A 24,753-nucleotide genomic window follows, 5' to 3' on the forward strand; every position below is an offset into this window, starting at 1 on the left:
GTACTATCTACTATTTCAATATATCTACCTAATAAGTAAATATATAATTAATCAATTTAAACGACACATAACACACACCCTTCACAAAAATCTGCATGCCCTGAAAATAAAGCGTAATTACAGCGTACAACTTTTTAAGCGACTTTAAGTGGACCGCCTCTAATCCTTGGAGCAGGTTTACGCATACGAGCTTATATGTTGGCTACAGTTTATTTTTGGGTGATACTATATACAAGTCAAGATGACAATATTATAAATAACTTTGTATGTAATACAAGTGTCACTATATCTACTGGTACTACTATTGTTACTGTTACTGTAAATAGACAAAGGTTAGATAAGCAAAATTTGCGACCTGCATTAAGCGAGTGTTTCCTAAAGCAGATCAGAATGGCTTTGAAACGAAACGAAATTAGGTAGTGCAATATAGGAGATATAACTAGTGATCCTTTAACAGGTAAAGCTTCATTTAGTACAATATTTGTCGAGTTGCACATGATAGAATGCAAAATCACTATAATTTTAAATTAGAGTTAAATTAACACATTTCAGTAGACTAATTTAAATCCCCTGTTCCAAAGATATAATTACACAAATCCAATAAAGGGTGTGATCAGACACGTGACAATTTAGCACTATTGACACGACTTTTGCCAAACCAGAAATCGAAGGAATTTGTTAGTGGAAAATGACTGAACAGTGGCAATTATTTACAACCAAACTTACACCAACTCAAAGTAACGATTGTACACCCCAATTCAACTGCAAGTCACGTTCACATACACAAACCAAGCACCCAGTCATCTTCTGCATTAATCAAACATTCTCAATTGCTTTCACTACCCAGTATAGAATAAACAATTTATAATATCTTCATATAATTATACATTATACAATACAAACCATACAATAACCAATATAATAATATATCGAAATGAATGGAATCACAGTTGATATCAATCATTTGAAAAAGGGTGAAGTGAATTTAGGTACTTCTATTATGGCTATTAATTTTAAAGATGGTGTCATATTAGGAGCTGATTCTCGTACTACTACCGGTTCATATATTGCCAATAGAGTTACTGATAAATTAACTCAAATTCATGATACTATATATTGTTGTAGATCAGGTTCTGCTGCCGATACTCAAGCTGTGGCTGATATGGTTAAATATCATTTACAAATATTTAGTGCTCAATTACCACCAGATGAAAAACCAACTACAGAAATTGCTGCTAATGTATTTCAAGAAATTTGTTACAATAATAAAGATAATTTAACTGCCGGTATAATTTGTGCAGGTTATGATCCTAAGAATGGTGGATCAGTATATTCTATTCCAATTGGTGGATCTATACATAAACAAGACTATGCTATTGCTGGTAGTGGATCTACTTTTATTTATGGGTGGTGTAATGAACATTTTAAACCTTCTATGGAAAAGGATGAATGTGTAGATTTCGTTAAAACTGCATTAAGTGAAGCCATAAAATGGGATGGATCATCTGGTGGTGTAATTAGAATGGTAATTTTAACAGCTACAGGTGTTGAAAGATTAATCTTCTACCCTGAAGATTATCAGAAGTAAATAAATTATCATATATTTTAAATAAATAATAAATTTACTAGTAATTATGTAATTTAATAAGTAAATACAATATTACTTTTATAATTGTATTCCTGTAAAGGGCCTGTTAAAATGAACTAGTGTCCATAAATTTAGGTTACCCTTCAATAGCCGAGATTTATGAGTAACCTGAAAAATTTCGCTCTTTTAGGCTAAAGTATGGCTACTAAGATAGGCCCGAAAAATTTACTGACTCATTGAGAACTTTAACTACAAATATATATAAGTATATTATAGTTATTTTATTATATTTATTTGTAAAGTATCAAAATCGTATAGATCATAAAAACACAATGTCTGCACCATTAGATGCATCTAAATTAACTATAGAATTAACTAAGACTCCTTCTAGTCCATTACCTAAAGATGAGTTAGTCTTTGGTAAAACTTTCACCGATCATATGGTTGAAGTTGAATGGAGTAAAGAAGAAGGTTGGGGTGCTCCAAAGATCTCTCCTCGTCATCCATTAACTCTTGATCCAGCTACTGTTGTCTTCCATTATTCTTTTGAATTATTTGAAGGTATGAAGGCTTACCTTGATTCTAAAGGTGAAGTTAGAACTTTCAGACCAAATAAAAATATGGAAAGAATGAATAGATCTGCCAAGAGAGCTGCATTACCTGAATTTGATGGAGAAGAATTCTTAAAAATTATTGATCAATTTTTATTAGTAGATAAGAAATTTATTCCTCAAGGTGAAGGTTATTCACTTTATTTGAGACCAACTTTAATTGGTACTTCTGTTGGATTAGGTGTTTCTAAACCAGATCATGCATTATTATATTTAATTGCTTCTCCAGTAGGCCCATATTTCGGACCAAACTTTAAGCCAGTTTCTTTAGAAGCTACTGAATATGCCGTTAGAGCTTGGCCAAAGGGTTATGGTCAATATAAATTAGGTGCTAATTATGTTTCTAGTATTGAACCTCAAACTCAAGCTGCTAAAAAAGGTCATAACCAAAACTTGTGGCTTTTTGGTGAAGAAGGTTATATAACTGAAGTTGGTGCTATGAATGTTTTCTTTGTATTTAAGAATGGTGATAAGAAAGAATTAGTTACTCCTCCATTAAATGGTACCATCTTACCAGGTGTTACTAGAGATTCTACTTTACAACTAGCCAGAACTAAATTATCAGCCGATGAATGGATTATTAGTGAACGTGAAATCACTATTCATCAAGTTAAAGAAAAAGCTGCTAATGGTGAATTACTTGAAGTATTCGGTACTGGTACTGCTGCTATTGTTTCTCCAGTAAACAATATTGAATTTAGAGATGAACATATTAAAGTTCCAACCGGAGATAAATTCGGACCATTAACTGAAAATGTCTTAGAATGGATTAAATCTATTCAATATGGTGAAACCGAATTTGATGACTGGTCCAGAGTTGCAAAAAAATTGTAGATTAAACTTTGTAGATTAATTCGTACATCTATTATTAGTCAGTTTATAAATTAACCAATATAAAAAAGATAGTAACTGAAAAATAGTGTAATTGTGAAATTGTGAGTTTGATACATGTGTTATACATTAATCCGATATTGTTAGTAATAATTTAGCTTGTGTGTCAATATATGAGTCAGGAATCGGGGTTAACTGCGATCGGTTGAAAAATTATAAATTATAAATATGTCACCAGATCTCAAATGGTGCCTGACTAATTACATCTGCAATTGACTTAAAAGATACTTAACGTAACTTAACTAAATAACTGAAGATGCCAACTTTCAAACAAGTCGATGTGTTCACCAATGTTAAATTTAAGGGTAATCCTTTAGCTGTATTCTTTGATGCAGTACATTTAACTACTGCAGAAATGAAGTCCATTTCCAATTGGACTAATCTTTCGGAAACTACTTTTGTATTACCACCTACAACTCCTGATGCTGATTATAAGGTGAGAATATTTACTACTCAAAGTGAATTACCTTTTGCTGGTCATCCGACTATAGGTACTTGTTTTTCATTACTTGAAGCTGGACTTATAAAACCCAATAAAGATAATAAAATTATCCAAGAATGTGGGGCTGGATTGGTTGAAATTACTATTAAAGGTTATGATGAAGAAGTTAAAGATTTATCTCAAGTGTTCCTTTCCTTTAAGTTACCTTACTACAAACCATCTGAAATAAATGAAGATCAAATTCTAGAAGTGGCTAATTCTTTGAGTATTTCTACACATGCCATTGAAGGTTCTCCAGTATTAATAGATGATGGTCCTAAATGGTTGACGTTCCAATTACAAAGTGGACAAGCAGTATTAGATTTAGAACCTAATTATTCTGAAATTGCTAACTTAAGTATTAAATATGATTGGGCTGGCTACAATATTTTTGGTAAGCACGATGATGGCTCATTAGAATTAAGAAGTTTAGCACCAGTTGAAGGAATAAATGAAGATCCAGCCTGTGGAAGTGGTGCAGGGGCAGCTGGGGCTTATATTGGATCAATATTGAATAATCACAAGATTTCAAACTCTAATTCTAATTATTTTCTTAATCAAGGTTCTAGAATTGGACGTGATGCTAAATTAACAGTACATCTTGATACTGACAATGAAGGTAAGGTTTTGATTAATGTGGGTGGACAAGCTGTGACTTGTATAGATGGGAATTACTAGACTTTTTTAAAGATGGATAGAATCAGCTTAAAATTAAATTTTGTAGACGATTAAGATTGACACAAAATAGTATATACTTGAAATACATTTACTACGGTATTAATTAGAAGTTAACAATTGTAGCTAGTAAAGATAGAACGGATATTGCTTTAAGAGTAATGCCAAGTCATCCAGCTCACGGATTTATAATTTATTCATGTAGCAGAACAAGGATATCTTCTTCAAATGATTCAAAGTACAAACTTTATTAATATGATTTATTATTATGATTTCTTCATTGGCTAAATCAATTTTAAGTTGTGGGGTTAGATCTTGTAAATCGGAAATAAATAGCCGGTAACGAAAACAAATCGGACCATATAGGACTCACAGACATCTAATACAGTTTTGCTAGTGCAATTGTGGATATGACTGACGACCATCGGTTATTTTCTGAGTTAATCTGCACGGCATTATTCAATATAAGCGATTAACCAACACAACATTGGCACTGTTTATTGTTGCTGCTGAATGAAAGGCAAGAAGGCTTTTTTTTTATCGCGATTAAGAAAAATTAATACAAAAACCTAACCTGTAAACCGCACTCCAAGATAGGAAATCCAAACAGCGATAAAGCGAATTTGAATTGTTATTTACATGTTAAGCCCTATATTAAATTTAATAGATGGCAATGAGAGATTGATTAGTTCAAACGAGGTATGGTAATAATGGCATTCAGATGGTTTGAAATTGGTGGGGTGATTCTCGTCTGGTTTTGTCAAGGGATAGTTGCGAGTTGATTATTTCTCAATGGAAAAATATTCGTTATTTGAGAGAGGCAACTATTAGCATAAAGAGGGTAAAAGAAGAATACAAATGCAGAGAAGAAATACACGTACGGCGATTGACTCGGTAACCAGATTGAGATAAATTAAATGAGCTAGATAAAACAGTTCTTGTTCATTATGCTAAGAAATTGATCAAGTCTCTGTTAGATAAGGATGAATATTTGTGTGATAGATAAGGAAAAAGTCAGAAAATAAGATTATTTAGTCCATATCACAGAAAGCTTTAGTGGCATTGATAGAAACTTTCACATTTAGGTCTTACTTTTATGATATTATATGAATTTGTCTTTGTGCGCCATCCAATAGCTATTTAATGAGAAGTAAGAATACTTGAGTTTTATATCAATAATAGCTCATAGATTATTCATGCTTAATTAGAACATTGTGCAACTTCATCAAACAATTAACCGGCAAGAGACAACGAACCGAATGAAAATACTCGCCAGGACATATATGCAATATAGTGAAACAAAAGGTGATAAATATCGGAGCGTAAGCGCACTAGAGAATTCTTCGTAACATATTAAGGTCGGTGTCCAAATGTGGGAGATCTTGCAACCACAATAAAGAAAATAATAGGAAGAAATTAGTACATTAAAAATAAAGGCTACAGAATGGACCAATGTAGTTCATGATTCCAACCGAGAACTTCATGCCGTGAATAGAATTAGAGTTGGAACTCAAATACGAAAGTTGCTTCCTAGCCTACAATAAAAATAGCGGCATTGTAACAATTGTTTTAGAACAATATTGTAATGATTGTCTGTGTGATTTAAAATAACGAATTTATTGATTATCTGTTAATATCTAATAATTATATTAATAGTAAATTTCAGTATAATATGAGGAGATGAAAAGGAAAAATGCCTTGCTATGATAGATTAACCTGTAAAAAATCGTAAACTGGAAAAGCCTCTTAACAAGTATGTTTATCTTAGAGAAAGTGCAAAGTAGAAGAAAAAAAAGAAAAGAATGCAAGACTAAAAAGAAATTGAAGACGTCAAAAAGCACAAATATTAAAATTCATAGACTCTCCTCCTTATGCTAATTTTTAGTTATCTCTCGGTTTCACGTTATTTTCTATGTTATTTAGTAGATAATGTTAATTGAATAAGGCAGTACATTTTTCCATCTTATTATTTATTATTATTTTATGCTGTAAATGCTGGTTAACTCATCTCATCGCATTCGCATCGCACTGCAACCCAATTGGGGTTGAGAACATTAAGAAAGTCCAATTGCGAGCAATATATACAGTAGAAGCTAACAAAAAATCTGTGGGGTTTAGTGAAATTGATAAACTAGGAGATAGTTGATAAATAAAACCAAAAAAATAATGAACTGTAGTTGCTTATTTGCTTGACGATTAAATTTAAGGCATAGGCTTTAAGACATGGGGAAATGTAGATACAGATGAACAATGAATAAGAGACATGTAAATTGATCAAAGTCAACAGAGGTAAACAAAAAGTCAATACGCCGTGTAAATATTTTGCATGGAGTAAAGGTAAATAGCCCTAACAGCAGTTTATTGACCTTATAGTAGCATCTGAAGATCCACAGCTTGTATATTTTTATTTTTGTGCTGCACGGCGATTTTTATTTTGTGTTAAGAATTTACTGGTTAGTTTAATTTACATGTTCAATTTAACGAGTATTCGGACCTTGATAAGAAAACTTTAAAGTGGATGTGTAACCTGTAAAATCAAAAAAGTACATCTAGAAAAAGAAACTACTCTGGCAACTACCTAATTGGGAAGACTGATAATGCATTTCTTTTTATGATCACAAAAATTAATTTCACAATCTATTCGACAACCCCATTATTTGCTAATATTGTACCTATAGATTATAGTTTCTATCATCTTTTTGGAAGGGCAAATAGTTATCTGTATTAATTGTATCAATATGATTTAAATTATTATTTTTTTTTTTCGTATCAGTTATTGCTTTTTTTTTTTTTAAATTTGGTTTTGCATTGTAATTTAAGGCTTATTAAATTTAATTACCATTATAGAAGGTACTTGGCCTTACCACCCCTACATTCTATGTATATATATACCCCGTTAAACACCCTTACTTTTCAATTGAAAGATTTTTAGTTTTTTAGATTTTTTTATTATCTTACCCAAATCATAATCTCACAATGCCAGAAAAGGAATTAGATTATATCAGATCAAGAGAAGCAGCCGTCGGTGATGGTTCTTCCATTGAAAAAAATGGTGGTGTCTATATTGATGCCTTTGACAAGTCTGGTCCAGAATTAAAAGGTTTCTCCAAATTCATTGATAGTTTCAAGAGAGCAGATGCCGCCGAATTAGGTATCGACCCAAACTTGAGTGATACTGAAAAGATTGCTATCATGACTGCCAATTCTCCACTTACTAGATCTTTAAAAAATAGACATTTACAAATGATTGCCATTGGTGGTGCCATTGGTACTGGTTTATTCGTTGGTTCTGGTTCTTCATTAGGTGAATCTGGTCCAGCCGGTGTTATTATTGCTTATGCCATTATTGGTACTATGATTTACTGTACTGTTCAATCTTTAGGGGAATTAGCTGTTACTTTCCCAGTTGCTGGTGCTTTCGTTACTTATAATTCTAGATTTATTGAACCATCATGGGGTTTCTCTATGGCTTGGAACTATGCTATGCAATGGTTAATTGTTTTACCATTAGAATTGGTTGCTGCTGCTATTACTATTAAATTTTGGGATGCTACTACCAATTCTGCTGCTTTTGTTGTTATATTTTATGTTTTAATCTGTTCTATTAACTTCTTCGGTGTTAGAGGTTATGGTGAAGCTGAATTCTTTTTCTCATTAGTTAAAGTTTTAGCTGTTTCAGGTTTTATCATTTTAGGTATAATTTTAGCCGCTGGTGGTGGTCCAAGTCATGAATATATTGGAGGTAAATACTGGACTAACCCAGGTGCTTTCTCCAATGGTTTCAAAGGTGTTTGTTCAGTCTTTGTTACTGCTGCTTTCGCTTTTGGTGGTACCGAATTATGTGGTTTAGCTGCTGCTGAAACTGCCAATCCAAGAAAATCTTTACCAAAGGCTACTAAACAAGTTTTCTGGAGAATTACTTTATTCTATATTGTTTCTTTAACTCTTGTTGGTTTATTAGTTCCATGGAATGATCCAAGATTAATCTCTAACTCATCAGTTGATGCTTCAGCTTCTCCATTCGTCATTGCCATTAAGAATGCTGGTATCTCTGGTTTACCATCTGTTATGAATGTTGTTATTATGATTTCCGTTTTATCAGTTGGTAACTCTTCGGTTTACGGTTCTTCAAGAACTTTAGCTGCTTTAGCTGCTTCTGGTCAAGCTCCAAAGATTTTAGGTTACATTGATAAACAAGGTAGACCATTAGTTGCTATTATTGTTCAATGTGTATTTGGTTTATTATGTTTTATTACTGCTTCTAATCAATCTGGTAATGTTTTCAACTGGTTATTAGCTTTATCAGGTTTATCATCATTATTCACTTGGGGATCTATTAATGTTTGTTTAATTAGATTCAGAAGAGCTTTGAAGGTTCAAGGTAGAGATACCAGTGAATTATCATTCACTTCTCAAGTTGGTGTCTACGGTGCTGCTTATGGTGCTATTATCATTATTTTAGTATTAATTGCTCAATTCTGGATTGCCTTATGGCCATTAGGTGGATCACCAAATGCTTCTGATTTCTTCATGTCATACTTGGGTGCACCAGTTGTTATTGTGTTCTGGTTATTCCATAAATTATGGAAGAGAGAATGGAGACTTTTCATTAGAGCCAAGGATATTGATATTGACACTGGTAGAAGAGAATTAGATTTAGATTTATTGAAACAAGAGATTGCCGAAGAAAAGGCCATTTTAGCTACCAAGCCTCTTTATTTCAGAATCTGGAACTTCTGGTGTTAAGTTCACCCTCACAATTGCAATTGGTCAAACTTGCGAATACCTGTATTTATACTGCTTTAATTCTACTTCACTATTTATACTATTTATAGTTTTAATTAATATTATCTGAGTTTAAGATTATCATTAAAATACGTGTAGAAGAAAGATTAATTTAAGTAATGATGATTAACAATATATTGTTCATATTAATTACATTGTTATTTATGGTGATCACTAAAAATAAATGTAATTATTCATGTCGCGTCATTTAAACACACGACATCCCCCTGATAAGGTTATGGTCCTGCATCTGCCTGTACTAAACAGATTAAAAATGGGTTTTGTGCAGAATACGGTGAGAAACTTTTATACTCTATTTACAAACTTTTTTTTAGAAGTCGAAGAAAAGTCAGAAACCTCAGAAAACTCAAAAACTACGGTAAAAGCTCAGTAAATTATTAGAGTGGGCACCAATAGCCGATAGTGAGACAGAAGTTAGCCACCTTTAACTACCCTGAATACTGATAGATAATCTACTGATCCACTAAATCCTCACTAATTATATTCAGTTATCATCCCTTATCATTAAGTTTAGTAAATCTCACTAAAATTTCTCACTAATCGTGATTGATCCTCACTAATCCTCACTAATTATATCATGTCACTATTCAAGCCAGGAGCTAGAAAATATCGAACTTTAATTATTCGAATAGCACTATTCTTATGGGTCTTATCTACCTGGTACTGGATCCAAATTACCTACCTCGGACCCAGAATTTCCACAAGTTTACCATCCCCTATCACAAATATTAATACTGATTCCTTTACTAAATTTTTATCTAAGAAATACCCTAAATTTTTTAATTTAGTACCGGCTAAATCCATATATGATTATGATGAAAAAAAATCCATTCGTTATGATCCTGGAGTTCATTCAATAGTATATAACTATTTTCTCACTAACGGTACTGAAACTATTGATGATCCTAGCGATACAGCTTCATTATTTAATACCCACTTATACCAAGTCTTAACTCACTTGGACTTTGATTCCCGTTGTAACCTTTACTTCAACAGCTTATATGCCAACCATAAGCTGGGTGATCCCATAATTAGTCCAACTAAACACTTTGACTTTAATAGAGATCATTATAAATCAATTGATGATTATCTCAAATGGTGCTTAGAACAACTTAAGAAAGAGTTCCCTGACGTGGAAGAACTTACAGTAGAACAGGATACTAAATTTCGGGAGGAATATGCCGAAATTCAAGCCAATTTGGCAAGAGATAATGTAGTATTACATGATTACATTACCCATTTAAAAGTATTCAATAAATGCTTTCTCGCTAGTCCAGCATCTCAAGACAAGTTTATTGCAAATCAGCGTAAACTCATGAATGAGTTTAGTAAAACTGAGCATAGTTATATCCCTTCCACCATTCCTGAAATAAAGATTAGTCCTACTTACCATAATGAACACTTTCTTGAAACTCTTATATATCCATGGCTTAGTCAGAGATCACCACTCTTTGAAACCCATGATGGTAAGACATATGAATTAATCCCCAATACACAATTCACCAAGTCTCATTCTTTTCTTCAACAATACAAATCCAAACTTGGTGGAAGAGGTATAGTCCTTACCATTGCTGATGATCATACAGACAATACTATTCGTCTTATTCATATTTTACGTCATTTGGGTAATGAATATCCTATTCAGATTGTATATGACTCCACCACATTATCAGCAGAGTCTAAATTCCAAGTATTTCAAGCTGCTACTGTCAGCTTCCATGGCCTTAAGAAACAAGACATAACATTTGTTCAAGTAAATCCTACCATAGCTGATGGATTTATGGGTAAGTTTGGTGGATTTGGAAATAAGATTCTTGCAGTATTATTCAATTCCTTTGAAGAAATGCTCTTTCTTGATGCCGATGTAGTAATACTTCAACCTCCTAGATTTTTCTTTCAACTTAAGAAGTATCAACAATATGGTACTTTATTCTATAAGGATAGATCAGCAGTTGAATTTAGACCTGATTATGATATTCAATTCTTTAAGAACTTTATGAATAATCAACTTGATGAGATTGTATTTGGATTAAATCAAGTCACCAATAATACTATTGATTTACCATTCTTTTCTAAACATATTAATCATTATATGGAATCTGGACTTGTATTAATTGATAGACGTCGTCATTTTAATCAAGCACTTATTATGGCCCATCTTAATTTCTATCTCCCTATTCAATCCAGATTATATGGAGACAAAGAATTATTTTGGTTAAGTATGGCTATGTATGGTGATGAATCATTTCAATTTAATAATCATTTTGCAGCTGCCATTGGTGAAGTTACTCCTGATTCTGAACGTATTTTAGATGTTGGTAAAGCTCAATCGTTCATGTCTAAAGAGATTTGTTCTAATCATCCAGCTCATATTAATGATGAAGATAATCATACATTACTTTGGTTTAATTCAGGTTATGTATTCTGTAATCAACTTAAGAAAATTAACTTTGAACATGAGTTTGAACATAAAAAACGGTATACAAAGATTAAGACACTTGAAGAATTTAAAACTTTTTTCACATCCAAATTAATCATTAAGGCAGCCATAGTTCCACCTCATTTGAAATTAACTGAGTCAAATGATTTAGGAGAACCTGATAGAGTATGGTTTAATATGGGACAATATTGTTCGGGATATACATGGTGTGCTTATAGTTCTATTGGATCAGCAAAAACTCCTGAACAGAAGGGTTGGCTAATTGAATATTCACCTAAAGAACAAGAATATTTCAATGCATTAGGAGATGTCTGGATGGAAGACTTTGATTATAGATCATATGCCCAGATAGAAAAGGATGAGAAGGAGGGAATTAAAAAGTATTCTATTAAATATAGTGAACAAGATCAAGTTCAACCTAGTGCAGAGGATAAGAAGAGAGCTGCAGCTAAACGGAAAGAGCAGTTATTAAAGATCCAACAGACGGTTAATGAGAAGTTGGATGAGGTGGAGAATCCATGGTGGAAGTTATAGACGATATAGTATATTAAACGTGTTAGTATAGTAATAATACAGTAATAATACAGTAATAGATAGAGGAGAATTGTAGAGTTCAGAAGTATAGTGAAGTTACGTGTAAGACTATCAGTGATTTGTGTAGTATTGTACACTGTTCGCTAAGCCAGTACTCTGTTCACTGTTTTCTTAGACACTACACTGTACTACCCTGTATAGTGGACAGAGCTCTGGTTACTGGGAAGCGACTTACCGAGCACAGCGATCATGTTACTGTAAATTGTTAGTAATCCTCACTAACTAAACTAGTCAGAAAATTACTTAGTGATACTGAGAGTGATACTGAGAGTAACGAGCAAAGTAAATACAGTGAACACAGTAAATGTATACTTACAGTGCGATCTATACAGTCAATTCGCACTGACTACTCAGTAATTCTCCCTAACAATATTTAGCAAATCCTCGCTAACATTCTCGCAGTCGCGTCACAAATAAATTTCCAGCACATCACTATCACCACAATCTCCACCACTATCACCACCACCAACTCAACTACCACCCCACAATGGCCAACAAATTCTCCAACAGCACCCACATCTCCAGCAGATTATTCCGATCCCTGAGGTTTATGATCCTCGTGATCCTTGCCCTTTTTATTGTGTTGTTAGGAATCACGGCCATCTCGGGAAGATACGAATCCCACGAGATATACAATAAAGCTACTGACTATGTTACTAACTCTATCTGGAAAGAAGACATTGATAAAGAAGGAACTGATCCGAAGTATGCGGATGACTATGAAAAGGAACCTGCAGCTGAAGTTACAGACGATTCTGATTCAATAATTGACTCACTAGCAGAAGACCCATTAGCAGAAGACCCAGTAGCTCAAGACCCAGTAGTTCAAGCTAAAAACACCGTAGCTGAAGACTCAGCATCCTCTACTGCTGTAGCCAATGCGTCAGCTGAAGATGCTACTACTACTGCTAGTACTGCTACAGGCGGACTCTATGCCGGCGAAGACGGTGACGCTGATTCTCTAGATGAATCTAAATAGTTAATTAGTTAATTAGTTAATTGGTAATTTGGTTATTCGGTTTCTTATATACAATAAATGCTATACTATACACCTTTCCATACCACCTTCTCAAGATGATCACCCTTAGACTTCTCTTTTAGTAAGCCCATCATTATCAATTCCTGACAGTTTTGTACAAACCAAGCGTATGCCAATTTGTTCCAATCCTCTTCATTATGTTCAATGTCAAGACTCGAAATATATTCATTGTTATCAGCATGTTCATTGACCAATTGAATGATATCCTTCTTATTTAAAGACTGTTTAAATGCCATGAAGAAATCATAGATATTGATAGATGTTGGAGCCTCCTTGTACACACGAAACAAGAGAGTGATTACTGGGTGTAGTTTATTGCTGTTGTTTTGTAAATGACGATAAAAGAGGGGGTTCTTCAAGTATGTTGAACTGTTATCTAACCCACCTTCAATAGACGAACGTAAGTTGGGACGTACCAAATTAATCATCAAATTCTCATAACTCTCTTCGTTAATGGGCTGAAAATTGTGAGTAATGATACCTCCATTCATTGAGAACACTTCATGGAATACAAATTCTTCTAATGGCTCGATCTTACCGAGTGAATTAAAGAACTGGGCAAGTGTCTGACTAAATCCAGTGGCTTGGTTCTCATTGAGAGATGCTCGTAACTGCAACACCAACGAACATTCTGTATCATATGAGATCATAAACGATCTGAACTCATAGAAGTTACTCTTGAAGTTAGTGTTGACACTATCACTGTAACATTTACTCAAATCACTGATAAACAGCCCCACACTGAGCTTATTACCAATCAATAACTTATAAAGCTCAAACTGTTCTTTCCTTCCAGTGAAGTGGACTAAACTCTGTAACTTATCAATGACAGTAATCAAGCTGATAATGTCACTCTTGTATAATTTAAACTGTTCTCTTTTCTCAACTAATAAGTCTTGAATCGTCTTATCAGACTTCAACAACTCAGAAACATCGTCATCTTCATAGACTTTCCTTTCAATGTATCGCTTGAACGAGGGAAGCTTTCTTAAACCAGAAATGTGTAAGGAAGAAGATGTATCATAACGGATTAGTGAACTAAGGGGCAGACTATAGAAATGAATGGCATAACAGAGTTTGATCTCAGCAAGGAGTGAATCAATGGAGTTGTTCGAATTCTCAAATCGTGATAAAATAATGGTGGCTGTCTTAAAATTAAGCCAAAGATTACTGGACTGTGAAAGGAATAATTCCTGAAGAATATTATACCCCAACATCTTATTATCATTACATTTAAACTTGAATCCATTGATAATGACACGAACTTCATTGTTGAAGTTATCGTTGATCCAATTACTGATATTGTTGGATGATAATCCAAGGATTAACTTTAAGGGTAAAGTGGAACGGTACGCATATAACATCTTTATGAGCTGATTAAGCACATGATTACTTACTGAATTAGTATCTTGAACTAAAATTACAAACTTTAATTTCCGTTTCAGCTTATACGCTTTGGTATACCATTCCTCTACCATATCAAGATCATAGAGCAACTTACTCCCGAAATTTATGCCCTGAAATTGATGTACTTCTTCATCTTCTTCTTCATCTTCTTCGTCCTCTCCGTCTTCATCCTCTTCATCTTTATTCTCTTTCTTAATGTCTTCACTCTCATCATAATAGTTGCTTTCAATAGAGTTCAATACTTGTCTAACAAGTTCTTTTAACGTAGCCTTGATGTTGTGGCAGTTCTTTGACGAGATGTTGATTACTTTATAATCGTAGTCAGTATGTGTCTCATTTTCAGAACTTAAGAACTTGTTGAATTCCTGCAAAATCCGAAGATTGTTGGCGGTGTTAGAACTCAATTGCAAGAACCCTACTGGTAACTTGTTGTACTTAACACTGTTTGTTTCATTAATGAATTGCTGTAAATGTATGAATAATTGCTTATTAGTATTGTTCAAGATATCACTGATCTTATCATTCTGCTGTGACCACATCTCTTCGAACAATTCGTATCTTTTTCGAACATCATCATTAGACTCTCTGCCGTCAAATAAATTAATGAACAAGTTCGATTTGCTCAGTAGCGGTCGATTATTGCGAATCGCATTGCGTTTTCCTCTAGGACTTAAAATAGACATGAGTGACTCAGTGAACACATGAGCCAAATCAGGTCGACTCTTTTTGGTGACATTGGGCTTGATCGTGTAGAACTGCTGTTGGTGATTGTCAGTCAATGTATGGGAGCTATTAAAGCTATTTTCATACGCGTCATAATCTGATGAATCCAGATCATTGCCGTCACGATCAGCCGCCTTTCTCTTTGGTCTACTCATGAATTTATGCTCCTAGTTCTCAAAACACGTCTGGTACATCAGTTTGGAGAGTGAAGAAATAGTTGGTGATACCTAGCCGCGGGACACGACCCAGTCCCCATATATTATTATACTATACACATACTATAAATCTAAGCTAAAGAGGGGCCACATTTGTGGTTAGATGTTGCAATGAGTGGTTATGTACCATAACGGTGAGCACAATATATATGTCTGTTTACATTGTTGCCGTTTGTACAATGTAGCGTACCAATTTGGTTTGCCCAGACAGTATCAGTAGAGGGGCAGCGAGGGTACGAGATTATGAGCTCAGTCCACTGACATACACATTCGATTGTAACAAGTTCTTGAGTAATGATTGTATATGTGTGTGTCACTATCATACGATCAAGAGATAAACAATATATGTTATCTATGAGTATGTATGATAGATAAGCTTTCCTTAATAGTATGCCTCGATATTAGGATTAGGGTTTGAGGTGGACAAGAGTAATAGAAGAAGAATCAGCTGATGAGTAATCGTAAAGTATATTAGAGAATTTTAAAGTATATAGGATCTCTGTATGAGTGTTATCAGTTGTATCAGTACTAATTTTCACTTATCAGAACTATTAATTATCATGTGCTATCAGTAATGCTATTACTCTTGCTTGCACTACTACTACACCACTACTCCCAGTAATACTTCCACCTATATATCTACCACTACTACAACATTACTACCTCTACTAGTAATTCTACTTCTACCGATACATTTGGTACATTACTATTTCTATTATAACTACACCTACACACCTTATCAAACTTATACTTCTACCTTCAGATCATGTGGGTGCACTAATTTCCCCTTTGGGATATAACCCTCCTCCGGCTTTGTGCTAACCTTATAATTCCTTTTTTTAACTATTGCTAATTATACTCATAAAGGTGGGGAATACTATATATAATTAACGTCCTGCCAGTGCAGTGGATCCCTTACTGTTTACTCCTCCGCTTAAGTAACTTTGTGGTAAATCATTTTTCAGAATTATCATCCAGTATACCATAATATAATATCATATAATATAATATAATATAGCAAGTGTCTAGTATGGTAGAACCAGTCCCTATTGCTGTCCCTGTACCAACTCCAGATCAGACCATACGGCACCGGAAGGGGGGTAGTGAAGAACTGACCCAGTCAGAGACTCAGGAGAAAGTCACTACGGAACACAGAGAGAACGAACAAGAGCATAAGCATGGCAAAGAAAATGGGAAAGAACATGACCATCATCATGATCATGTCCATGACCAGGACCAGGACCACGAGCATGAACACAAAAAACACAGAAGACACTTTGTTCATATTGCTCCTTTGAACACTCCATTAAGACAAAGATTACAGACCATAGGAGTCATTTGGCATACAGTATGCATTCCATTCTTTATTTGTTTATTCTTATTTGCTGTATCATTGGGTTGGGTGGTATGGGGCACCATCATCTTACCATATTTTATTTGGTGGTATGGATTTGATTTACATACTCCTACAAATGGTAAGGTGGTATATCGAGTCCGTGATTGGATGACTAATTTAGTACTTTGGGATTGGTTTGTAAATTATTTCCCCATTAGACTTCATAAGTCAGTAGATCTTGAACCAACATTTACAGAAGTTTTTGTTGAAGATGATTATCTAGGGTCAGATGATGAAGAAGATTTAATTTCTGAAGAGTCTAGAACATTTGTAGATATAGTATTTAAGAGATTGGGATTAAGAAAGAGACTTAATGATTCAACTACTTCATTAAATTCAGTATCGGTTCATCATTCTCCTCATCATTCTAATCTGACTTTAACTAGTAATGATAAATCTTCTTCAGTATCTTCAACTTCATCATATTCTTCATCTTTATCATCATCTAGTTCAAGTTCTGGATCAGAGAAAAGATCAGGTAAAGTTAAACGAATATCTACTGGACCTAGATATATCTTTGGTTATCATCCTCATGGAGTAATATCTATGGGATGTATGGGATTATTTGCAACTAATGCTATTAGAAATGAACCTTATCATCCACCATTAAGATTCTTAAAATCTTTATTTCATGATACTTCTAAAGGTATACGACAATTACCAGGAATTGGTCATGTATTTCCTTTAACTATTACTACACAATTTACTATCCCATTCTATCGAGATTATTTATTAAGTCTTGGATTAACAAGTGCTTCAGCTAAAAATATTAAAAGTTTAATTAATAATGGAGATAATTCTGTATGTATTGTGGTAGGAGGAGCTCAAGAATCTTTATTAAATAATATGGTAGGTGAACATAATAATGTTGGAATTGGATTTAATGATTCTAATCCTAATCAAGTAGATAATAAAGATACAAAAAAGAAGAGAGAAATTAAATTGGTATTACATAAACGTAAAGGATTTGTAAAACTTGCTATTGAAACAGGTAATGTATCATTAGTTCCAACTTTTGCATTTGGAGAAGCTGATCTTTATAAACTTACTATACCAGAAAAAGGATCATTTGGATATGCATTCCAACAATGGTTAAAGACATATTTTAAATTTACTATCCCATTCTTTAGTGCAAGAGGGGTATTTATTTATGATTTCGGATTCTTACCTTATAGAAATCCTATTAATGTTTGTATGGGTAGACCCATTCATATTCCTACAGGAACATTAGAAAAGTATAAACTTGAACATCCTGAATTTGATGAACAACAAAAGCAAAAGGAAAAGGAAAAGGAAAAACAAAAGCAACATGAGACTCATGATTCAGCTGGTGTCAAGAAATTACTAAGAAAGGATTCATTCACCAATTTATTTAAGTACAGTGATAAACCCAGACACTCAACTATCAAAACAAAGATCCCTCAAGAATTATTAGACTTTTATCATAAACTCTATGTGGATGAATTGAAACGAGTGTTTGAAGAGAATAAGCACAAGTACGGATATGGTGATGTTCAATTAAATATTATTGAATAAGTTAAAGGTATATATATATAAACAACTACACTCTCATTAATGACTTATATAGTAATGAAGACTTTTAATTATTAAACTATACACAAGACCATACGTAATCCTACTTTTACCATTTCTATTTCTTTTACTTTTACTTTTACTTTTACTTTTTTAATCCCAACCATATTTGCTGTCATTATCATCAAAGTCCTGAGGTTTTGGAAGTTTACCTTCTCTCTCCAACTTTTTAAATTTTCTAGCTGATTTTCGATCTACTTTCCGACGAGATCCAGCCTTTACATAGATTGATTTGGAGTTTGCAAGTGATTTCTTCCATTCAAGGTATTCCTTATCATTTTGTTCTTGTTTCGCTTTGGTTTCTTGTTCCAATTTCTTCTTTAATTCTTGTTCTGGATCAGAAGGTAAGGAACCAAATAATTTATTCTTTGGGAATAATTGCCATAAATATTCATCATCGATATTATCCATGGCAGGATTTAAATTAAGCATTCCCAGTAATGATTTACGGAATGGATGTTCTGGTATAGGTTGAAAAGATTCAGTATCTTGATCATAATATAATTTAATAATTCGTAATTGAGATTGGGCAATTTCAAGTTCATTATCCATATCAAGTAGACTATCTATTTCATCGACAATTTGTCGATCTTTTCTAGTGATTTGTTCAATCATTTTAGATTTAAGATACTTATCGGGAATTTCAAATTGTTTAATTTTAGTTTCACTATTATCTTTACTTGTGCTATTAGATATATCTGTAGTTATAGAATCATTAAGAGATTCAAGATTCATATCTGTATATAAATCTTGTAATGATTTACTAAGTATGGATGCTGGAGGTTTAGGGAATTGTGAATATGGTATATAAGAAGCTGCTGGATTAGAATTGCCAGTACCATTAATAGTATTAGTATTACTATTAGTATTAGCATTAGCACTAACAGCACTCTTTATTGACTTCACTTTAGTACTTTTACTTCTACCAGCACTCTTTTTGGATTTCAACACATCCCCAAGTTCTCCTTCAACTGGCTGAACATTACTGGCACTCTTCCCCTTAGCTTTAGACTTACCATATCTCTGCTGACTGAGTTTGCCCGGGGGAGTTAATAATGAATCATCTTTACACGAAGGAGGTTTAGATGATACAAATCTTGATTGAATTAATGCTGCCGTATATCCTCTAGTGGAGGTTACCCTACCGACTGAGTTCCGTATGGTTTGACTCAACATAATAGTGTATATAGTAAGTATATGGCTTATATTGCTTACTAGTTAGGATATGTTTATGATCACTAGAAAATTCTGCCGGGAAGTCTGTTTACAGGTTGGATGGGCCCTATTTGCATGTTAAGTGTAACATGTAACTCCGTAATAAATCTGATTTGTTTACAGGTTACGTAAACAGACAAAAGACAAGACGTATTTTTACGCCACATACATTTTACTGCTACCCATGTGTGTAATCCCAGGACACGACCCAAAATTTTCAAGAAATCAGTGGAAGCCGAAGTTAGAGGGTGTTGATTTAATGACAAATTGACCCTTACGACTGTTGTTATAGTAGTAGAAGTATATTTAGCGATGTCATTACATAGAGACAGCGTTGCAGTTAATCAATTGCCACATACTTATGATGGTAAAGTCTTATTAGCCGTTATTGGTGGTACAGGATTATATGATTTACCTAATTTAAAGCCTGTGGCAAGATTAACTATTTCTACTCCATGGGGATTCCCATCATCTCCTATTACAATTTCTGTAACTGAATCTGGATTCCCAGTGGCTTTCTTAGCTAGACATGGTCAACATCATGATTTATTACCTTCTGATGTACCATCTCGTGCTAATATTGCTGCTTTAAAACATATTGGAGTTAAAGCTATTATTTCATTTTCAGCTGTAGGTTCTTTACAACCAGAAATTAAACCAAGAGATTTTGTAGTTCCTACACAAATTATTGATAGAACTAAAGGTATTAGACCTTCAACCTTCTTTGAAAAAGGTTTTGTGGCTCATGCTATGTTTGGTGAACCATTTGATCTTAAATTGAATAAGATTATTTCTGATAATATTCCATCTCAAGGATTCTTAGAGGGGTTTGATTTACAACATACTCCAACATTCCATACTAAAGAAAAAACTAATAAAGGTGAAGATTTAACGGTTATATGTATGGAAGGTCCTCAATTCAGTACTAGAGCAGAATCAAGATTATATAGAACTTGGGGTGGATCTGTCATTAATATGTCTGTTTTACCAGAAGCAAAATTAGCTAGAGAAGCCGAAATTGCTTATCAAATGATTTGTATGTCTACTGATTATGATTCATGGAATGAAAATGAAGAACCAGTTACAGTTGAAACCGTGGTTGGAAATTTAAAGGCTAATTCCGCTAATGCTCATAAATTAGCTGCAAAATTGATTGATGTTGTTGCTGTTGAATTCGCTAACGGTACTGGTATCGCTGACGATTTAGAAGGTTCAATGAAATATTCTGTCAGTACAAGTACTCATGGTGTTAAGAAGGAATTATTAGAAAAGATGCATTTCCTTTTACCAGGTTACTGGCCAGTTAATTAATTAATAGATAAATTTAATTATAGTTATCCTTATATAGTTTTTATCAATAACTCTATAGAATTCTAGATTTTATATATTCAATAGAATACGCTGGCAAAAAATAACCGTTATACAGAATGTTCGAAATTACAGTCGTACAATTACGATTCCTCTAAGGCAAAAGTGACATTTTGCAATGCATGGAGCCTCGCCAAATAATTTATATTTTTGTGCAATATTTTTGACATAATTGAGAATCTGAATATGGGCTCGGTAACGGGCCTTTGAAGGAAGCATCCTCGTTACCATGCGGACCCGTAGATCTTGCGAAATTATTGGTTCGATATTATGGTTACGATTATGTATTAATGGCGTATTTTCGTTATCAGCCTATTCAACTGTGGATTTATCTAATCATTATTACTTCGTTCAATTTAAATTTTCTAAGTTTCGGATATATAAATAAGGTCATATCCTATAAGTTGTAATAGATTTAAAGTTTTGAGTTACATAGTAATTAACCTAAAATTGATGTGGAGCTTCTTCAAGATGATTTTCATATAATAAATGATCACAAATAGAAGTACTAGATCTCACCAAATCCTCGTCAAATCACAAATTCTAAAGTCATCTCATATTAACTATGTACCTATGTTCCGTTACAGGAACATCTCTTTCACTAAGTGAGTGACTGAAAAGAACATGAGACTAAAAACAAGGGCCGATTCAAATCTATAGCCTTATTATGGAAGCCGTTATTAGGGCATTTTTCTTGGGTACATACCAACACAAACCTAACAAGTAGGTTCACAGACAATGAAAAAACTAAAAGAAATTAGACAGTCATCATTTCGAACCTCAAATGTAAACATGCACGGCATTTAAGGTGAATAAAAACCGTTGAAATGCATACACCCAGCCAGGCTTCGAGGTGGCACAACCCTTGAATCAGGCTTTAGTGTACACGAAGCGCAAGAGAGCCGATGATTTTTCCTAGTATGGAACGCAAAATGAAGGCATAAATGATAAAAAAGAAATTTTCTATGCGGCAAAACGATTGCCTGAGATTATTTTTTAACGGCATAACGCAAACTTTTAAGGTCAGGAAAAGCAATTGCCGCTGGTCACTCAGATGACTACTATTCATTCAAAATATCGACTTTACGAAGGTTAATATACTAATTATAGATGTTCTCAAAGCCTAAATGAGGAGTATAGGTTGAGATATGTAAATAGAGGGGTGTATGTATTTGTTTTAACTTCATATGATGTTGAGAAACAACAATGAATTGATGTTCCATCGAAAAAGTTCGCTGCCTAAATTCTACTTTGGGAAGTTTATTCCTTTTGTATAAAGAATCCTACATGAAAATATTAAAATTGCCTTATAATTTCATGCATCGTCGGCTTTCCTTAACAGGAACGTAAGGCTCACACATTTACTTTCACCCAAAATGGACAAAGTTTATGAAATACATGGGTCAGTTAGACTAAACTTCTTGTTTGTGGGACTATTTTAATTACATCATAATAGTGCGGCCATCTCTCAACTTGAAGATGAGAAATTACCCTTAATGAATGATTGGCAGAGATTCATTTGAGATAATTACGACAAGTAGTCAACCCCCACTTGTCACAGATCTTGTGCATCATGTCAATTACGAAAATATCAAAAAGTTTTCCGGTGGTTCGTACTTTTGGTTGTTTCTTTTTTTCACTTATATGGGAATATAAATATATTTATTTGACGGAAACTCTTCTTTTATGTTAAGATTTTAATTGTTTTTCTTGTTTTCTAGCTTATTTTTGCCTACCTTTTAATTTTCTTGGTTTTAAGACAATTGAAAAATTATTATGTCTACTACAGAATTTGAAAAGGTTCCTTACGAATCTTCTTTAGAGAAGCATATCTCCGAAAGAGAAAGTAGTTCTCCACAAGATTCTCAATTAGTTGAGGAAATTGATGAAAAGGCTCTTAAATTCTCTGATAACAGAGACGAAGATGAAGGTAGAACTCCAACAGAAATTGAAATGAGCATTTTAAGACATGTCTCTGAAGAAATTCCTTTAAGATGTTGGTTGGTTGCTATTGTTGAATTAGCTGAAAGATTCTCTTATTATGGTTTATCTGCTCCATTCCAAAACTATATGCAAAATTCCCCACAAGATTCTCCAAAGGGGGTTTTAGCATTAAATCAACAAGGTGCCACTGCTTTATCTTATTTCTTCCAATTTTGGTGTTATGTTACTCCAATCTTTGGTGGTTGGTTAGCTGATACTTACTGGGGTAAGTATAAGACTATTTTTGTCTTTTGTATTGTCTATATTGTTGGTATCTTTATCTTGTTCATTACTTCCCTCCCATCAATCACTGATAGAACCACAGCATTAGGTGGTTACGTAGCTGCTATTATAATCATTGGTTTAGCTACTGGTGGTGTTAAATCAAATGTTTCACCTTTAATTGCTGATCAAATTCCTAAAACCAAACCAATTATTAGAGTTTTGAAATCAGGAGAAAAGGTTGTTCAAGATCCAAATATCACTATTCAAAATGTTTTTATGTTCTTCTATCTTATGATTAATATTGGTTCATTATCTGTTATTGCTACTACTCAATTAGAAGCTCATGTCGGTTTTTGGGCTGCTTACTTATTACCATTCTGTTTCTTCTTTATTGCTGTTCTTGCATTAATTCTTGGTAGAAACCAATATGTTAAGGTTCCTGTCGGTGACAAGATTGTTAACAAAACTTTCAAGTGTGCTCTTGTAGGTGTTAAAAACGGATTCAACTTGGATGCTGCCAAACCTTCTCTTCACCCAGAAAAAGAATTTCCATGGAATGATCACTTCGTTGAAGAAGTTAGAAGATCTGTTTACGCTTGTAAGGTTTTTGTTTATTATCCAATTTATTGGGTTGTTTATGGTCAAATGTTAAACAATTTCGTCTCCCAAGCTGGTCAAATGGAATTACATGGTTTACCAAACGATATTTTACAAGCTATTGATTCTATTGCTATTATTATTTTTATCCCAATTTGTGAAAGAATTATCTATCCATTTATTAGAAGATTCACACCATTCAGAGCTATTACTAAAATTTTCTGGGGTTTCATGTTTGGTTCTGGTGCTATGGTTTACGCAGCTGTCTTACAACATTATATTTACAGTGCTGGACCATGTTATGACCATCCAAAAGCTTGTGCTCCTCAATATCAAAACGTTCCAAACCATGTTCACGTTGCTATTCAAGCTCCAGCTTATTTCTTAATTGCTATTTCTGAAATTTTGGCTTCTATCACTGGTTTAGAATATGCTTATACTAAAGCTCCAGTAGCCATGAAATCTTTTATTATGTCAATGTTTTTGCTTACAAATGCTTTCGGTTCAGCTATTGGTATTGCCTTATCTTCAACTTCCGAAGATCCAAAATTAGTCTGGACATATACTGGTTTAGCTGTCGCTTGTTTTATTGCTGGTATTCTCTTCTGGCTCTGTTTCAACCATTACAATGCCAAGGAAGATGAATTAAACAAATTAGAATTTGACGAAGCAAACACGGAAGAAGACGATTTAGTCCCAGTGACTACTTTACCTCATTCTTTCAGAAGTCTTGCTTAGATCACGACTAGACGTATTTGTATTATATTTTGGCATATTTTTATAGTACCTTATTTTTTTATTAATATACTTATTAATTTATTCAGAAAAACTCATTTAATTTTAAAAAGTATGAAAGTGTATTTATTACTTCAACTATAATACTCCGAAGGAGATCCTTCGATCTAT

The 24,753-nt window shown here is 33.6% G+C and overlaps 11 protein-coding genes across 11 annotated transcripts; 9 read left to right on the top strand and 2 right to left on the bottom strand. All coding sequences in view use genetic code 12, as the record gives it.

Moving 5' to 3' along the window:
- Positions 1 to 716: 716 nt before the first annotated feature.
- PRE3 (proteasome core particle subunit beta 1) lies at positions 717 to 1,675 on the top strand. Its single transcript, XM_064884578.1, has one exon. The coding sequence runs from the start codon at positions 935 to 937 to the stop codon at positions 1,586 to 1,588; it is 654 nt and encodes a 217-aa protein (XP_064738072.1). The 5' UTR covers positions 717 to 934; the 3' UTR covers positions 1,589 to 1,675.
- An 81-nt stretch (positions 1,676 to 1,756) lies between these two features.
- Positions 1,757 to 3,134, top strand: BAT22 (Bat22p). Its single transcript, XM_064882081.1, has one exon. It carries the CDS (start codon positions 1,921 to 1,923, stop codon positions 3,031 to 3,033), a length of 1,113 nt encoding a protein of 370 aa, XP_064738073.1. The 5' UTR covers positions 1,757 to 1,920; the 3' UTR covers positions 3,034 to 3,134.
- A 1-nt stretch (position 3,135) lies between these two features.
- On the top strand, positions 3,136 to 4,376 carry RJT21DRAFT_121388 (uncharacterized protein). Its single transcript, XM_064882082.1, has one exon. The coding sequence runs from the start codon at positions 3,347 to 3,349 to the stop codon at positions 4,247 to 4,249; it is 903 nt and encodes a 300-aa protein (XP_064738074.1). The 5' UTR covers positions 3,136 to 3,346; the 3' UTR covers positions 4,250 to 4,376.
- A 3,150-nt stretch (positions 4,377 to 7,526) lies between these two features.
- GAP2 (amino acid permease) lies at positions 7,527 to 9,109 on the top strand. Its single transcript, XM_064882083.1, has one exon. The coding sequence runs from the start codon at positions 7,601 to 7,603 to the stop codon at positions 8,990 to 8,992; it is 1,392 nt and encodes a 463-aa protein (XP_064738075.1). The 5' UTR covers positions 7,527 to 7,600; the 3' UTR covers positions 8,993 to 9,109.
- Positions 9,110 to 9,377: 268 nt separating this feature from the next.
- MNN14 (Mnn14p) lies at positions 9,378 to 12,082 on the top strand. The gene has a single exon (XM_064882084.1). It carries the CDS (start codon positions 9,630 to 9,632, stop codon positions 12,024 to 12,026), a length of 2,397 nt encoding a protein of 798 aa, XP_064738076.1. The 5' UTR covers positions 9,378 to 9,629; the 3' UTR covers positions 12,027 to 12,082.
- A 77-nt stretch (positions 12,083 to 12,159) lies between these two features.
- On the top strand, positions 12,160 to 13,128 carry RJT21DRAFT_121392 (uncharacterized protein). Its single transcript, XM_064882085.1, has one exon. It carries the CDS (start codon positions 12,574 to 12,576, stop codon positions 13,063 to 13,065), a length of 492 nt encoding a protein of 163 aa, XP_064738077.1. The 5' UTR covers positions 12,160 to 12,573; the 3' UTR covers positions 13,066 to 13,128.
- Positions 13,129 to 15,439, bottom strand: ORC3 (origin recognition complex subunit 3; the record flags this gene model as incomplete). Its single annotated transcript, XM_064882086.1, has 1 exon — positions 13,129 to 15,439. Exon 1 carries the CDS (start codon positions 15,408 to 15,410, stop codon positions 13,131 to 13,133), a length of 2,280 nt encoding a protein of 759 aa, XP_064738078.1. The 5' UTR covers positions 15,411 to 15,439.
- Positions 15,440 to 16,167: 728 nt separating this feature from the next.
- On the top strand, positions 16,168 to 18,479 carry RJT21DRAFT_121396 (diacylglycerol O-acyltransferase). The gene is made up of 2 exons (XM_064882087.1): positions 16,168 to 16,589; positions 16,740 to 18,479. The coding sequence occupies exons 1-2, from the start codon at positions 16,501 to 16,503 to the stop codon at positions 18,400 to 18,402; spliced, it is 1,752 nt and encodes a 583-aa protein (XP_064738079.1). The 5' UTR covers positions 16,168 to 16,500; the 3' UTR covers positions 18,403 to 18,479.
- On the bottom strand, positions 18,478 to 19,811 carry RJT21DRAFT_44324 (uncharacterized protein). The gene has a single exon (XM_064884582.1). It carries the CDS (start codon positions 19,633 to 19,635, stop codon positions 18,553 to 18,555), a length of 1,083 nt encoding a protein of 360 aa, XP_064738080.1. The 5' UTR covers positions 19,636 to 19,811; the 3' UTR covers positions 18,478 to 18,552.
- On the top strand, positions 19,811 to 21,048 carry MEU1 (S-methyl-5-thioadenosine phosphorylase). Its single transcript, XM_064884581.1, has one exon. It carries the CDS (start codon positions 19,987 to 19,989, stop codon positions 20,983 to 20,985), a length of 999 nt encoding a protein of 332 aa, XP_064738081.1. The 5' UTR covers positions 19,811 to 19,986; the 3' UTR covers positions 20,986 to 21,048.
- Positions 21,049 to 22,818: 1,770 nt separating this feature from the next.
- On the top strand, positions 22,819 to 24,585 carry PTR22 (Ptr22p; the record flags this gene model as incomplete). The annotated part of the gene is made up of 1 exon (XM_064885453.1): positions 22,819 to 24,585. One exon carries the CDS (start codon positions 22,819 to 22,821, stop codon positions 24,583 to 24,585), a length of 1,767 nt encoding a protein of 588 aa, XP_064738082.1.
- Between the last annotated feature and the right edge of the window lie 168 nt (positions 24,586 to 24,753).

This window comes from Scheffersomyces amazonensis, assembly GCF_036850825.1.
Source record: "Scheffersomyces amazonensis strain UFMG-HMD-26.3 chromosome Unknown RJT21scaffold_4, whole genome shotgun sequence".
NCBI lineage: Eukaryota > Fungi > Ascomycota > Pichiomycetes > Serinales > Debaryomycetaceae > Scheffersomyces > Scheffersomyces amazonensis.